This window comes from Gekko japonicus, unplaced genomic scaffold (genome assembly GCF_001447785.1).
Source record: "Gekko japonicus isolate JY-2015 unplaced genomic scaffold, Gekko_japonicus_V1.1 scaffold358, whole genome shotgun sequence".
NCBI lineage: Eukaryota > Metazoa > Chordata > Lepidosauria > Squamata > Gekkonidae > Gekko > Gekko japonicus.
In genome coordinates, this window is record NW_015161962.1 from 1167399 (window position 1) to 1183034 (window position 15636).

The following is a 15636-nucleotide window of genomic DNA, read 5'->3' on the forward strand; positions in this document are numbered from 1 at the left end:
AGCAATGGTGGCAACGGCGGCGGCGGCAACAACGGCGGCGGCGGTGTGGCGGCGCGAAGCGGCGATCCCTGGTGGCCGATGGAGACAACAGCGCCCAGCACTCGGCGTCCGTCGACGGTGGAGGTGGAGCGACGGAGAAGCGCATGGCAGCGTGAGCGGCGCAGGCGCAGCGGAGCCGAACACGGACAGAGCTGTGCCAGGGCTACTGCGGGCCGTAGCGGCGATCCCTGGTGGCCGATGGAGACAACAGCGCCCAGCACTCGGCGTCCGTCGACGGTGGAGGTGGAGCGACGGAGAAGCGCATGGCAGCGTGAGCGGCGCAGGCGCAGCGGAGCCGAACACGGACAGAGCTGTGCCAGGGCTACTGCGGGCCGTGCGCCGAAAAGATCAACGCCAGGGGGGGAAAAAGACTGACCGCAGATGCACGCTGACCCAGTGGACCGCCGAGGAGAGCCGAGAGCAGCAAAACCCACCCGGGTGCTGGTAGGCATTCCCAACCCTCGAGAAATGTGGCCATAGAATTAGGAATCATGCTGAGCTTGTAGCACAATTGTAAACAGCTCTGAGACCTTCGGGTCTGAGCGGTATAGAAGTCTAATGTAATAAATAATAAATAATAATAAATAATAAGGACTTCCTTTTATCTGTTCTAACCCGACCACTCAGCAATTTCATGGAGTGCCCACGAGTTCTTGTATGGTGAGAAAGGGAGAAAAGTACTTCTTTCTTGACCTGCTCTATCCCAGGCATAGTCTTATAAACCTCAATCATGTCACCCCTCAACTGTCATTTCTCCAAACTAAAGAGCCCCAAGCGCCTCTAGGTGGGTGTTCTGGCCTTGGGCAATCAGCGTCAATTTGCTGTGGTGACCCCAGCAGGGTATAATGACACAGAATCCACCATTTTCTCCAGGGGAGGTGCCAACCCTCCTTAAACCCCACCCTTTCCAGGCCCAAACCTCCAGAAATTGCCCTTTCCCATGTCTTGTTTCAGTGCCCCTTCTACCATGCGCTACGACTGAAATTTCTAAATTTTACTTTGGCTCAACTAGAAGAATATCCTGATTGCCTAAAGATCCTTATTCTTCTTGATAATCCAAACTTTGAGATAACGGAAACTGTTGCTAAATTTCTTTTTGGTGCCATTTCTATTCGCCCTTTATTTAATTGATGGGTATACTTACTTGGTAATTCCTTGTTTCTGTATTTTGCAGATATTATTATATGCTGTGGTTGTTGTTTTGTGTTTTTTTGTATATGGGTTTGCAAGGGTTACATGCCAATAAAGGTAACTGGACAGGCCTAAAAGAAATTGCCCAACCTGGAGGTGGCAACCCTATGTCCTTCCCAGCCAACCATCAACCTACTGTTATTTGCCCCTCTGATCTGAGCTTTCCATCTCCCGCCCCCCCTGCAGCCTCTAGCTAGGAAAAGTACAGTCTTTCTCCACGGTGGGGACCAAAGCAGCTCACATAATTCTCCTCTCCCCCTTTTGATCTGCACAACAACCCTGTGAGGTAGGTTAGGCTGAAAGTCTGTGAGTGGTCGGAAATCACCCAATCAGCTTCCACAGGAAGAACCTGGATCTGGCAGACCCTGCTCTGAAGCGCTAACTGCTACACCACACTGGCGGTCATGGGGGGACCCACCTGAGCTTGGTATAATGACACACTGATCTCTGCCATCTGAAGAGCAGTTGCAATTCTGAGTGATCTCCAGTCCTCACCTGGAGATTGGCAACAGTGGTTCCCCAGGAGGAAACGTACAGTATTTCTCTCCAGTGGGGACAAAAGCAGCTTACATCATTCACCTCTCCCCTTTTTGATCAGGACAACAACTCTGTGAGGTCGGTTAGGCCGACAATCTGAGTCAGATTGAGGTGACGAAAGAGGAGGTCCTAAAACTGATAGACAACTTTAAAACTGATAAATCACCAGGCCCAGATGGCATACATCCGAGAGTTCTGAAAGAACTCAATTGTGAACTTGTGGATCTCCTGACAAAAATATGTAAACTTTCCTTAAAATCAGCCTCCATTCCTGAGGACTGGAAGGTAGCTAATGTCACTCCCATCTTTAAAAAGGGTTCCAGAGGAGATCCGGGAAATTACAGGCCAGTCAGTCTGACGTCGATACCGGGTAAATTGGTGGAAACCATTTTTAAGGAAAGAATTAGTAGGCACATAGATGAACAAAACCTATTGAGGCAGACTCAGCATGGGTTCTGTAAGGGAAGATCTTGTCTCACTAACCTGTTAATGTTCTTTGAGGGGGTGAACAAACATGTGGACAAGGGGGATCCAATAGATATTGTTTACCTTGACTTCCAGAAAGCTTTTGATAAAGTTCCTCATCAAAGGCTCCTAAGTAAGCTCAAAAATCATGGGATAGAAGGACAAGTCCTTTTATGGATCAAAAACTGGCTAATTCATAGAAAACAGAGAGTGAGTATAAATGGGCAATTTTCTCAGTGGAGGGTGGTAAGCAGTGGGGTACCGCAGGGATCAGTACTTGGTCCACTGCTTTTTAACTTGTTCATTAATGATTTGGAGATGGGAGTAAGCAGTGAAGTGGCTAAATTTGCGGATGATACGAAGTTGTTCAGGGTGGTGAAAACCAGTGAGGATTGTGAGGCACTCCAAAGGGATCTGTCAAGGATGGGCGAGTGGGCGTCAACATGGCAAATGGGGTTCAATGTGGCCAAGTGCAAGGTGATGCACATTGGAGCCAAAAATCCTACATATAAATACACATTGATGGGGTTTGAACTGGCTGGCTCTCATGTTGCGGGAGGCGGGACAGCGCGTCAGCCAGCGAGTTGGAAGAGCCGGGGAAATGATGCAAAGTGAACTGGAACTTGGAGAAGAAATCTGCCCATCGCAACTGTTTAGCATTGAGAGAGTGGGGGGACTTGAGGGTCTCCAGGTTCTTGTGATCCGTCCATACCTTGAACGGGACCCTCGCCCCTTCAAGCCAATAACGCCAAGTGGAAAGGGCCAAACGGATCGCCGCCGCTTCCTTCTCCCAAATACACCAGTGCCGTTCAGCATCAGAAAACTTTTTTGACACATACGCTAAGGGATGCAGCTTCCCATCCCCCCCCGTTTGTAAAATTGCCGCCCCCATAGCAACGTCAGAAGCATCAGTCTGAACCACAAACTTTTTCGATTCATCGGGGTGAGCAAGGATCGGTTCAGAAGTGAACATGAGCTTCAGTTTATTAAAAGCCGCCTCACATTCCGGCGACCATTTCAATGGAGCCCCCGGTTTTGTGGCATCAAACCCCTTCCCTTTCGTTTTCAACAAGTCCGTGAGGGGTAGGGCAATCTGGGCAAATCCTTTGATAAAAAATTGATAAAAATTGGAGAATCCTAAGAATGCTTGGAGTTGGCGTCAGGTTTTGGGGGGTTCCCACTCCACAACATCCTTGATCTTCCCTGGGTCCATCTCCAATCCCCCCCCCCCGAAATTCGGTAGCCCAAAAAGTCAATGTGCGTTTTGTGAAATTCACATTTAGAAAGCTTGGCAAAGAGTTTGTGCTTATGCAACGTTTTCTGGACCTTCCTGACCAATTTGACATGAGAGGGGATATCCTGTGAATACAGTAAAATGTCATCCAAGTAAATAATCACGCCTTTAAACAAAAAGTCATGGAGGACCTCATTGATTAGGTTCATGAAGACCCCAGGGGCCCCTTGAAGCCCGAAGGGCATTACTAGGTATTCGAATTGCCCCAAAGGAGTATTAAAGGCCGTCTTCCCTTCATCGCCCTCCTTGATCCTCACCCTGAAGTAGGCATCGCGCAAATCGAGTTTAGAAAAAATCTTCCCTTTAGTCGCTTCCGCAACCAAGTCCTTTATCAAGGGAAGGGGGTAAGCGTTCGTGGTAGAAATCGCGTTCAACCCCCGGTAGTCTGTGCACAAACGGAGCCCCCCATCCTTCTTTTTCCGGAACAAAACAGGCGCGGCAAAGGGGGAGGACGCGGGCGGATGAAGCCGCGAGCAAGGTTTTTATCAATGAACTTACGTAGCTCTGCCTTCTCCGCCGGCCCCATGGCATAGATTTTCCCTTTCGGTAGTTTGCACCCAGGTAAGAGTTCAATGCCGCAATCAGTTTTACGATGGGGGGGTAGTTCGTCCGCCTCCTCTTCCCTGAAGACTTGTGCCAAGTCGTGATACTCTGGTGGGAGGGCTGCCATGTCCTCCGGAGTCAACAGTGCACAAGGGAAAGTGAGCGTTGGCGGGGGCCCCCACGTCTCATCCCAACTGTGAGTGCGGCATCTCGGGGAGACAAAGTCTATTTTGCCCTCCTCCCAAAGTATGTATGGGTCATGAGAATAAAGCCATGGAGCTCCCATGGAGCTCCCAGCACCAGCGCAAATTGCAACTTGGGTGTAACAACAAAAGTCCTCTGCTCCCAATGTTCCCCAGCACCTAATCTAAGCGGCATAGTCTCGTGAACACAGGGGTCCATTTGAGTGAAAATGATTGGGGATTTCAACTGTTTGATGCCCGCTTCCAACCCGGCTACTACCGCGGGACTGATCAAGTCTCTCCCACACCCTGAATCAATAAGCGCTTTCACCCGGACATGGGTCCCCAGGATCGGGTTGATTAGGGAAACAGTCACAAAGAACAAAGAGGGGGGTTCTCTCACCACTATAGGCGCTTCTGACGGCCAGCCCTGCTGTTGAGCGCCCTTCACAGCAGGACATCCTCGTTTCCCGACGGTTCTGGTTCTGATTCAGCCGAATCTTCCATCAGGTCGTCAGTGGCTGCTTGCAGGGCGGTGGAAAACTTGGGTTTCGCGACTCCATTCTTTGGTTGCAGGGGTGGTTTCCCTTTGGGAGTTGGCAGCTTGTCCTTCTTTTGGCTGGAGCCACAATCCGCAGCGAAATGGCCCCGCTCTCCGCATTTCAGGCACAACCCCATCCTCATCCGCAACTCTCGGGCCGTGTTGGACAGACGCACCATTTTTGGCCTCGGGGTTGGGGTTTGGCTTACCTTCCCTCCGCCTGCTGCCATATCAAGACGTATGGTTTGTAAGCGGCTCTCTGCGTTCTCGGCCTCTTGAGCCCATGCCGTCAATGAAACTGGGTCCACTGAGCGTAATACAGTCTCTCTAATTTCCGGGTTCAGGCCCACGCAATACATCTCAACCAAGATGTGGTCCGGCCAGTCTCGCAATTTTGCCGCTTGATTTTGGAACTCTGCGGTGTAGTCTCTCACTGACCGCCGACCTTGTTTGAAGGTGCGCAGAAAAGCTTTCGCACGTTGTCCTGCATTAACATCCTCAAAACGGGTTCTCAGTGCCCACATGAAAGCTCTAAGGTTGTGTAGTTCTGGGCCACGGCTGTTGTGCAATCCCACGTACCAGGTTGCTGCCGCGCCCTTCAGCCGAGCTGCAATCACATCAATTCGGGCACTGTCGTCATTAAACAAATGTCCATGCTGTGCCACAAACTCCTGCACTCTTACCGTGAAGAATGCTAGCTCATCCGGGTTGCCATCAAATGTTGCCTCCAGCAAATCCTTCGGTCTTGCTCTGGCACCAATCGGCGGGATCCCTGGTGCTCCCGGTCCTCCCGGAAAGGGAAGAGCTGGAGCCACCGGGGCTCCCGGCTGTGCTGGTACCAAGGGTGGCGGCAGACCCGACGCGGGTTGAGGCACTGGTTGCTGACCCGGGATCGGCTGCGGTGGTGCCGGTGGCGGTTGGGGAGGATGTTGTTGAAGTCCGTGGGCCGCCACCAATTCTGCCATGCGAAGATCCATCATCCGCGGCAAGGCGTCGCACACACCTACCACCGTCCTCATGAGTTGTTGCACGGTCTGTTCTAGATCCTCCATCCGTTCGTCTTTGGAGTCTGGTTCTCTTGGCGCGGAGTCCCTCTCGTATCTCCTTCTCGCCCGTTCGGCCATCCCGGCCATCCAGTCCCCGTCTTCCTCTCGGTACCCACCACCTGGGATATTCCCGGAGGTCCCCGGGTACAGTCCTTGGTCAAACAAGCTTTCTCGTAGGCCACTGCCCCTTTTGGAAAAAGTCTCTCTCGTACCTTTCTGGTCGAACATAGTCCAATCATCCCAGGGTGGTCCTTCACCCACTCCCCACTTCGATGGGGTCGGGGGTGGCCAGGGTGCGTATACCGTCCTCGGTATCGCCCCCCCAAAGGCTCCTGTAGTCGGCACCGATGTGGATGCCGTCAAAACCAAGGGGGTGGAGGTGACCGGGACACTTCCCGTATCACCCTCCGTTGAAGGTGGTTTCTCCTCGGTCCCGCTCATGACAGCTGTCAGATTCGAGATGATGGAAATGGGATTCCTAACAAAATGTTAGATCCCCAGGCATTCAAAATAAATCCATGTTTAAAAGTAAAGCAAAATTTATTTCAAAGCGATGGTTAGATCAGGAACAAAGGCATTGTTAGGAATAACTACAATCATCCCGGGGCAACATAATAAAGGAACTTGAACTAGGTTAGGGCCAATGAGCCCGTTTCCCTCTGGCGGGAATAGAACAGAAAACGAGCGCCCAAATCCTTGGGAACGCTACACTTCTATAACATCAATACAAGTTCAGTTCTCAGGCTACTACCCATAACAAGCGAAGTGATACCACGACTCCCACCTCCAGCTGTCGACCTTGGCTAGTTCCGCAAAGCTGCATAGTCAGTATAATGAAGCAAGAGGGTACAGGGGGGGGAAGGGACGCAATGCTTCACACAGGTAACACCAGACACACGAGATATAATGGCAGCTAGCTGACATCAGGGTGGTGAAAGCCAGTGAGGATTGTGAGATACTCCAAAGGGATCTGTCAAAGATGGGCGAGTGGGCGTCAACATGGCAAATGGGGTTCACTGTGGCCAAGTGCAAGGTGATGCACATTGGAACCAAAAATCCTAAATATAAATACACGTCGATGGGGTCTGAACTGGCAGAGACTGATCAAGAGAGAGATCTTGGAGTTGTAGTAGATAACTCACTGAAAATGTCGAGACAGTGTGTGACTGCAATAAAGAAGGCCAATGCTATGCTGGGGATTATTAGGAAGGGTATTGTAAACAGATCAGCCAATATCATAATGCCCCTATATAAATCAATGGTGAGACCTCATTTGGAATACTGTGTGCAGTTCTGGGCACCACACCTTAAAAAGGATATTATAGCTTTGGAGAGTCAGGAACTTAGGTGCAACCACTGTGAGTTTATTCTCACCCAGCCACCACCTATATACAGTTCTGTGCGTCAAAGTGCTCCGCTGCAACTGATACATTGAGAAGGAAAAAGATACTGTACAAGCTGTACATTTATACACCTGCTGGCCAATCAGCTCATGACTGATGCAACCTCCTTGCAATACACTTAGTGCCAGGCTGCACTGCCTCAATCCAGTTCTGGCCAGCCTCCCTACAGTCACATGCCCACTGCTGTCACATGCTGACTGTCACTGTACTGACACCTCAGATCAAACTCATCTAGGCCAGTCTTACTATTATAAGTGTTTCACGACACTCCCCCTTAAGACTGAGCCTGGATGCACAGTTTGCCAATCACTTTACAATATAAAACCATATTTACATTTAAGCATTCTGTTACACCCAACATTCAGTAAAGCATACATGTATACATTGTTATTCAGATGTCCTATGGAGTAGCTCCAGTAAGCCCTGTTCCATCACATCACATACAAAACACTGGTACACTTTACAATTCAGTTACACAGTAAATATTACAGTTACACATAACCCTTATTCACTGTTCCAAAGGTTGCTTTTTATTCCACATTGTTATTTTGCCCCCTGTATGTCAAAATACCTCTGGGCAACCTTTGTTAGTGCAAAAAAACCTTTTGTTTTGCCATCAGAACCAAGCCTCTGACTTAGACATTTTACATATCTCACAATCCAAGTATGTTTTACAGTTGTTTACATTGTCTCTCCCTATTTTTTCCAGTGTTTTCTGTATTGTGTTATAGGACACATGTGCTAACCTCCTGTGCAGGACATGCTGGCAATTGGTATGAGGTTTCACATTTGTAACCACCGGAGGGGGGCTCTTGGTAGTGGGTGATTCGATCCTTAGGCAGGTAGACAGCTGGGTGGCGAACCCGCGTACTGACCGTATGGTGACTTGCCTGCCTGGTGCAAAGGTAGCGGACATTACGCGTGTTTTAGATAGGCTGGTAGATAGTGCTGGGGAGGAGCCAGTGGTCGTGGTGCATGTCGGCACCAACGATGTGGGGAAATGCAGTCGTGAGGTCCTGGAGGAGAAATTTAGGCTGCTGGGCAGGAAACTCAAGGCCAGGACCTCCAAGGTAGCCTTCTCAGAAGTGCTACCTGTTCCACGCGCAGGGCCGGAGAGACAGGCACAGATCAGGAGTCTCAATGCGTGGATGAGACGATGGTGTAGAGGGGAAGGGTTCAGGTTTGTTAGGCACTGGGATTCTTTTTGGAACAAGAGGGAGCTGTACAGGCGAGACGGTCTCCACTTGTCCCGAGAAGGAACCAGGCTGCTGGCGCTTAAAATCAAAAAGGTGGCAGAGCAGTTTTTAAACTGAATATTGGGGGAAAGCCGACAGGAGATGAAAAGTCTCTGGTTCGGGTTGGCTCATCTCAGAGAGATGAGGGGGTACCTGTTGCTTTTCTACAGGGAGGTGGATTGAAATTGTCCACTGAGACCATGGCTAGTGACATGGACTGCCTGACAAGGTCTCGAGATTGCAAGAGGAAGGTGGCAGGCTTAACCAGTATGGGAAATTACAGCTGTTTCTATACAAATGCTCGAAGTGTCCGAGGTAAAATCGGGGAGTTGGAGTGCTTGGTGTCAGAGGGAAAAATAGACATTGTGGGTATTTCAGAAACTTGGTGGGATGAGGAAAATCAGTGGGATACGGTGATTCCCGGTTATATATTATATCGGAAGGATAGGGGGGGAAGGGTTGGAGGTGGGGTGGCTCTGTATGTCAGAGAGGGTATAAAGTCCAGAAAGATCGAGAGGCTAAGAGAATTGGATTCGCTTCTTGAAGTTCTGTGGGTTGAAATAGGGGGGCCAAAAGGAAACTTAACACTGGGAGTTTGTTATCGCCCACCGGATCAAAAGATAGAGGAGGATTATAAAATGATGAATGAATTAAAGATAGCAGCTAGACAAAAACACTGTGTCGTAATAGGTGATTTTAACTACCCACACATTGATTGGGTCAATATGTGTTCTAGTCGAGAGAAAGAGATTGAGTTTCTAGACACTCTAAATGACTGTGCTATGGAGCAGATGGTCATGGAACCTACCAGGGGAGAGGCGATCCTTGATTTGGTCCTAAGTAACACTCAAGACCTGGTGAGAGATGTAAAAGTGATTGCACCGCTTGGGAACAGTGATCATAATGTTGTTGAGTTCAACATTTGTACAAATAGGGAATTGGCCAAAAAGACTCACACAACCACTTTTAACTTTAAAAGGGGTAATTTTTCTGATATGAGGGGACATGTGGGGAGGAAACTGAAGGGAAAAGTAGAAAGGGTCAAAACCATTGGGGAAGCTTGGAAACTGTTTAAAACTACAATTCTAGAAGCTCAAATAAAATATATTCCGCAGGTTAGGAAAGGCACAAACAGGTATAAGAAAAAGCCTACATGGTTAACAAACAAAGTAATGGAAGCTGTAAAAGGTAAAAAGGATTCCTTTAAGCGGTGGAAAGCTAGTCACAGTGAGGCTGATAAAACAGAACACAGGCTATGGCAAATAAAATGCAAGTCTGTGGTCAGGCAGGCAAAAAGGGAATATGAGGAGCATATAGCAAAAAATGTAAAGACCAACAATAAAACTTTCTTCAAATACATTAGAAGCAGGAAACCAGCCAGGGAGGCAGTGGGGCCCTTGGATGACCAAGGGGTAAAAGGAGTACTGAAGGATGATAGGGAAATGGCTGAGAAGCTAAATGCATTTTTTGCCTCCGTCTTCACTGTGGAAGATGAGAGGTGCTTGCCCACTCCAGAGCCGCTGAGTTCGGGAGGGGTGTTGAAAGACCTGAGTCAGATTGAGGTGACGAGAGAGGAGGTCCTAAAACTGATAGACAACTTAAAAACTGATAAATCACCAGGCCCAGATGGCATACATCCGAGAGTTCTGAAAGAACTCAATTGTGAACTTGTGGATCTCCTGACAAAAATATGTAATCTCTCCTTAAAATCAGCCTCCATTCCTGAGGACTGGAAGGTAGCTAATGTCACTCCCATCTTTAAAAAGGGTTCCAGAGGAGATCCGGGAAATTACAGGCCAGTCAGTCTGACGTCGATACCGGGTAAATTGGTGGAAACCATTATTAAGGAAAGAATTAGTAGGCACATAGATGAACAAAACCTATTGAGGCAGACTCAACATGGGTTCTGTAAGGGAAGATCTTGTCTCACTAACCTGTTAATGTTCTTTGAGGGGGTGAACAAACATGTGGACAAGGGGGATCCAATAGATATTGTTTACCTTGACTTCCAGAAAGCTTTTGATAAAGTTCCTCATCAAAGGCTCCTAAGTAAGCTCAAAAATCATGGGATAAAAGGACAAGTCCTTTTATGGATCAAAAACTGGCTAATTAATAGAAAACAGAGAGTGAGTATAAATGGGCAGTTCTCCCAGTGGAGGGGTGTAAGCAGTGGGGTACCACAGGGATCAGTACTTGGTCCACTGCTTTTTAACTTGTTCATTAATGATTTGGAGTTGGGAGTAAGCAGTGAAGTGGCTAAATTTGCGGATGATACGAAGTTGTTCAGGGTGGTGAAAACCAGTGAGGATTGTGAGGCACTCCAAGGGGATCTGTCAAGGATGGGCGAGTGGGCGTCAACATGGCAAATGGGGTTCAATGTGGCCAAGTGCAAGGTGATGCACATTGGAGCCAAAAATCCTAAATATAAATACACGTTGATGGGGTCTGAACTGGCAGAGACTGATCAAGAGAGAGATCTTGGAGTTGTAGTAGATAACTCACTGAAAATGTCGAGACAGTGTGTGACTGCAATAAAGAAGGCCAATGCTATGCTGGGGATTATTAGGAAGGGTATTGTAAACAGATCAGCCAATATCATAATGCCGCTATATAAATCAATGGTGCGACCTCATCTGGAATACTGTGTGCAATTTTGGTCACCACACCTTAAAAAGGATATTATAGCTTTGGAAAAAGTGCAGAAAAGGGCAACTCGAATGATAAAAGGGTTGGAACACTTTCCCTATGAGGAAAGGTTAAGGCGCTTAGGGCTCTTTAGCTTGGAGAAACGACGACTGAGGGGTGACATGATTGAGGTTTATAAGATTATGCATGGGAAAGAGCAGGTAGAGAAAGAGGTACTTTTCTCCCTTTCTCACAATACAAAAACTCGTGGGCACTCCATGAAATTGCTGAGCGGTCGGGTTCGAACGGATAAAAGGAAGTACTTCTTCACCCAAAGAGTGATGAACACATGGAATTCACTGCCACAGGAAGTGGTGGCGGCTACAAGCATGGACGGCTTCAAAAGGGAATTAGATAAGCATATGGAGCAGAGGTCCATCAGTGGCTATTAGCCACAAGGTATAGATAGGGACTCTGGGGCAAGTGATGCTCTGTCATCTTGGTGCTTGGGGGGGTCAACAGTGGGATGGCTTCTAATGTCCTGGCCCCACTGGTGGACCTCCTGATGGCACTGGTATTTCTGGCCACTGTGTGATACAGAGTGTTGGACTGGATGGGCCTTTGGCCTGATCCAACATTGGCATCTCTTATGTTCTTATGTTCTTATGTTCTAATCTGTGACTGGTCCGAAATCGTGGTATTAGCAGGTATCACAACTGAACTCCAGACAACAGATCTCTCTCTCCCCCTGGAGAAAATGCTTTTGATACACAAATCTGCCTGCGTGCTCCCGTTAGCCAAATTGGAAACACACAGTCGGAGTCCAGCGAGTTAGATGAATACTATTTAATGCATTGAGACAGGGTATACAGGGATGAGCGCCTTAGCAGTTCAGCCATTCCAAAGCTGTATTCTGCCATAACCAGGAAGGGCAGAAGGTCTTATACCCCAAATGACATCACATATAGTTTACACATTAAGGAGTCTCTAATTGGTACCAAGCAGTTAACATCATACAAGCATCATTAGACTCAGTGCATCACTCAGCGGTGCCAGTAATTACACTTGTTTACCTTGTCTTCAGAACATTGGGAACATTAGAGAACACTGGGTCCCTTCCTGGGCTCGCATGTGGAGAGCTAGCTGATAAGGGCTATGAATCACATTAAACTTCACTCCCGGCAGCCTTGCAACTTCTGAATAGCATTCCATTCTTATTGCATCCTAATTCCTTCTACAGAGGCTTCTTATACACAAAAATGCAGATATAAAATATATGTTCTTCTATAAGTTTCTCTAATCGGAAGATTCTCGGTTACATACCAAAATCTGGATCTATTATGATTAAACTTTTGAAGGCAAAGTGACAGCTGTCAATATGCCTCAAGGAGAGAGTGTCAGAAATCACACTCAGAAATCACATACTTTTCCGCTTGTCCTACAATTCCCCCTCTTGGTGAAATGACCACCCTAAGGCTCAATGCCACTATCAAGAGCTGTGTCCACTGGAACTGAGTGCTCAGGATCCTCAGCCACTGGCCCACAGTAGCCAGCCAGCCATGGAGGATCCAAGCAGCAGCAGAAGCATCTTCATCAGGAGAGACAGCCGTTTTGGCAGTTTATTCTGTCAGGGAAGTGGCCAAGCTGGCAGTGGGCAGGGGAGAGGACTGGACCCAGCCCCCAGCCAATGGCACGCAAGTACTCTTGAGTGGTGGTTGACGGGCCACTGGCTGATGGAGTGCACAGCACAGCCAATGGGAGAGCCGGAAAGTGCCAATACTTTGGGCTTTTTAATATATAAAGGTAAAGGTAAAGGTTCCTTTGCTTGAAAGCCAGTCAAATCCGACTCTAGGGTTGCAGTGCTCATCTGAAGGCCAAATCTCAGGTTGTCACCCTTCTAGCCTGAGACATCAGGGGCCCCTGGAGCAGGGACCAGAGTGGTAAGGTCGGCTTGCATGGGTGTAGGTGGTCCCTCAGGGATACTGGCCACAAGTCATTTAGGTCTCCAGTACCATCACCTTGAAACGGGCCTGGAAGTGAACTGGGAGCCAGTGGAGGAAGAAGAAGACTGGAGTGATACAGGCTCAATGACCCAGCATTCTGGCTGCAGCATTCTGTACCCGTTGTCTGTTGGTGGGCATGGAATTTTTTTGGATAACAGTTTTCAGATGTCCATTGTTTAGCTGATGTCCTGCCCAGGGAACTGAAGAGACTCGGAGAGCCAGTGTGGTGTATTAATCAGAGGGTCTGACTAGGAACTGGGAACACGGGGTTTGAACCTCCAGTCTGTTACGAATTCTGCAGGGTGGCCGAGGGCCGGTCTCTCAGCATTATTAACAACTTTTTTGTTTTGTTTCCGGATGCCTCCGGCCAAACATCTAATGGAACAACTTCCGGTAGAACAGGTAAATTAATCCCAGTAAAAGCACAAATGTGTATTATAACTTGCGTCCAAAACTGTTTTATTAAAGGACAGTACCACCAACAATGTATATAATCTGCGACTTGTCTGCAATTTTTCCAACAGAATTTACGAACGGCAGGGTTTATTCTGTGTAGGAGGCATATGCCAACAATTCAAAACTTTAAAAGTATTGAATTTAATAGTAAAAATCTTTGAGGTAGCATTAGGAGAATTCCTAACCTTTTCCCAGTCTTTATCTTGCAGTCGGTCGTGGCAATCCATTTTCCAAACAGACTGAGCTTGTCTGTTATGAATTCGGTAGGGCAGCTGAGGGGGGCCAGTCTCTCAGCCTCACCTCCCTCACAAAGCTGTTGTGCAAAGAAAAAAGGGAGCCAGGAGAATTTTTTTCTGCACCCTGATCGCTTTGGTGGACAGACGGGATAACAGGGCAGCCAGAAGGACCCTGAGAATCAGCGGTTAGCGGTTCAGGCAACAGCTTAATTTAAGGGTCGAGTGTAGGCCAGTGGCTGCGAAGAAGGGGGGGCCTCTTCCTTCGGTCACCGTGTTCCTCTTGGTGAGGTGAGGGGCGAGATGGGGGTTATTGTGATCCCTCTTTCATGAGACAATGTTTTCATTTTACAGGTACAAGTAAAGCCATCGAGCAGTGGAACCTTCTCGTTTGTTTGTTCATCATCGCGATGCCTTTTCTCACCTGAATGTGGTCATCGGGTGCATCATGGGAACCTCCGCTTAATTGCATAACATCACGAGAGGGGGGAATGAGGAGCAGAAGCAAGCATCTCCTGGAAGGTTCCTGAGAAGAAGACCTTTGATTGGATGAGAGAGACCACTTGATTCTAGCGGGAAAAGAGCTATAATTGAGCGCTATAGGTTAGCAAGAGGTGTGCGGTGCTGTGCTCATGCTATGCGAGGCTATGTGCAATGTGGTCATTGGGTGCATCATGGGAACCTTTGCTTAATTGCGTAACATCACGAGGAGGGGGGGGGATGAGGAGCAGAAGTGAGCATCTTCTGGAAGGTTCCTGAGAAGAAGACCTTCAATTGGATGAGAGAGACCACTTGATTCTAGCGGGAAAAGAGCTATAATTGAGCGCTATAGGTTAGCAAGAGGTGTGCGGTGCTGTGCTCATGCTAGTTTGGTGCAGTGGTTAAGTGCGAGGACTCTAATCTGGGAGAACCGGGTTTGATTCCCCACTCGTCCTCCACTTGCACCTGGCTGGATGACCTTGGGCAAGCCGTAGTTCTGATAAGAGCTGTTCTTGAAAAAGAGCAGTTTCTGTCAGAGCTCTCTCAGCCCCGCCTGCCTCCACAGGGTGTCTGTTGTGGGGAGGGGAAGGGAAAGGAGTTTGTGAGCCGCTCTGAGACTCCCTTGGGTAGTGAAGGGCCATGGGGGATAAATCCAATCTCTTCTTCTTCTTCTATATGAGGGCAAATGCTTTCCTGCTATAAGAGAGTTTCTGTCTGCAACCCAGGGATGAGATGTATTAGTTAGGAGAGCTTTCTTATTTTCTTCTTATTAACCAGGTGAGACTATACTGAACAGCAGATATATTTTAGCAACTTAATAAAACTTAATGCATTTTAAAAGGTTGTGTTTATTGTGTGCAAATCCCACCTCAAGAACTCACAGGTAAACTCGGCTGGGAAGTTGTTCGGCGGTTCCAGGGATGGAGCTGGGAACGGCGATTCAGTGGGGGCCAGAGGGAGACCCTGGTGGGGGGGGGGCAACCCCAAGACTAGTTCAACCCCCCCCCTTCCCAACTGAGTCGGTCTGTTGAAAGGATACTCTCCCCCCACGAGCAGCTTCCAATATAAAAAAAGAGGGAATGAAAAGAGGAAACAGAATAAAATCCATAAAACAGCAGTAGAAACAGCCATAAACTCAAAACGGAAGCTGCCATTCAAATCATATAAGTCAATCATAAAATCCAAGGCACCAGCCGCTGTGAACAGCTGAGCATTGAGCAGTCAAAGGCCTGGTCAAAAGGGCAGGATTTTGCCTGGTGCTGAAAATTAGCCAGGCCTGGACGATGGAACGTCACAGCCGACGACTTCTTCTTCTTCTTCTTCTTCTTCTTCTTCTTCTTCTTCTTCTTCTTCTTCTTCTTCT

The 15636-nt window shown here is 48.2% G+C and overlaps 1 protein-coding gene across 1 annotated transcript in view; it reads left to right on the plus strand.

The window, feature by feature from the left end:
• LOC107126064 (SLAM family member 8-like) overlaps positions 1 to 14722 on the plus strand; it is a 40260-nt gene extending 25538 nt beyond the window's left edge. The window contains exon 3 of the mRNA XM_015429564.1: positions 14148 to 14722. Within this exon, the coding sequence (XP_015285050.1) occupies positions 14148 to 14221 (74 nt within the window). The 3' untranslated portion in view covers positions 14222 to 14722. The remainder of the gene's footprint in view (positions 1 to 14147) is intronic.
• The last annotated feature ends 914 nt before the right edge of the window (positions 14723 to 15636 follow it).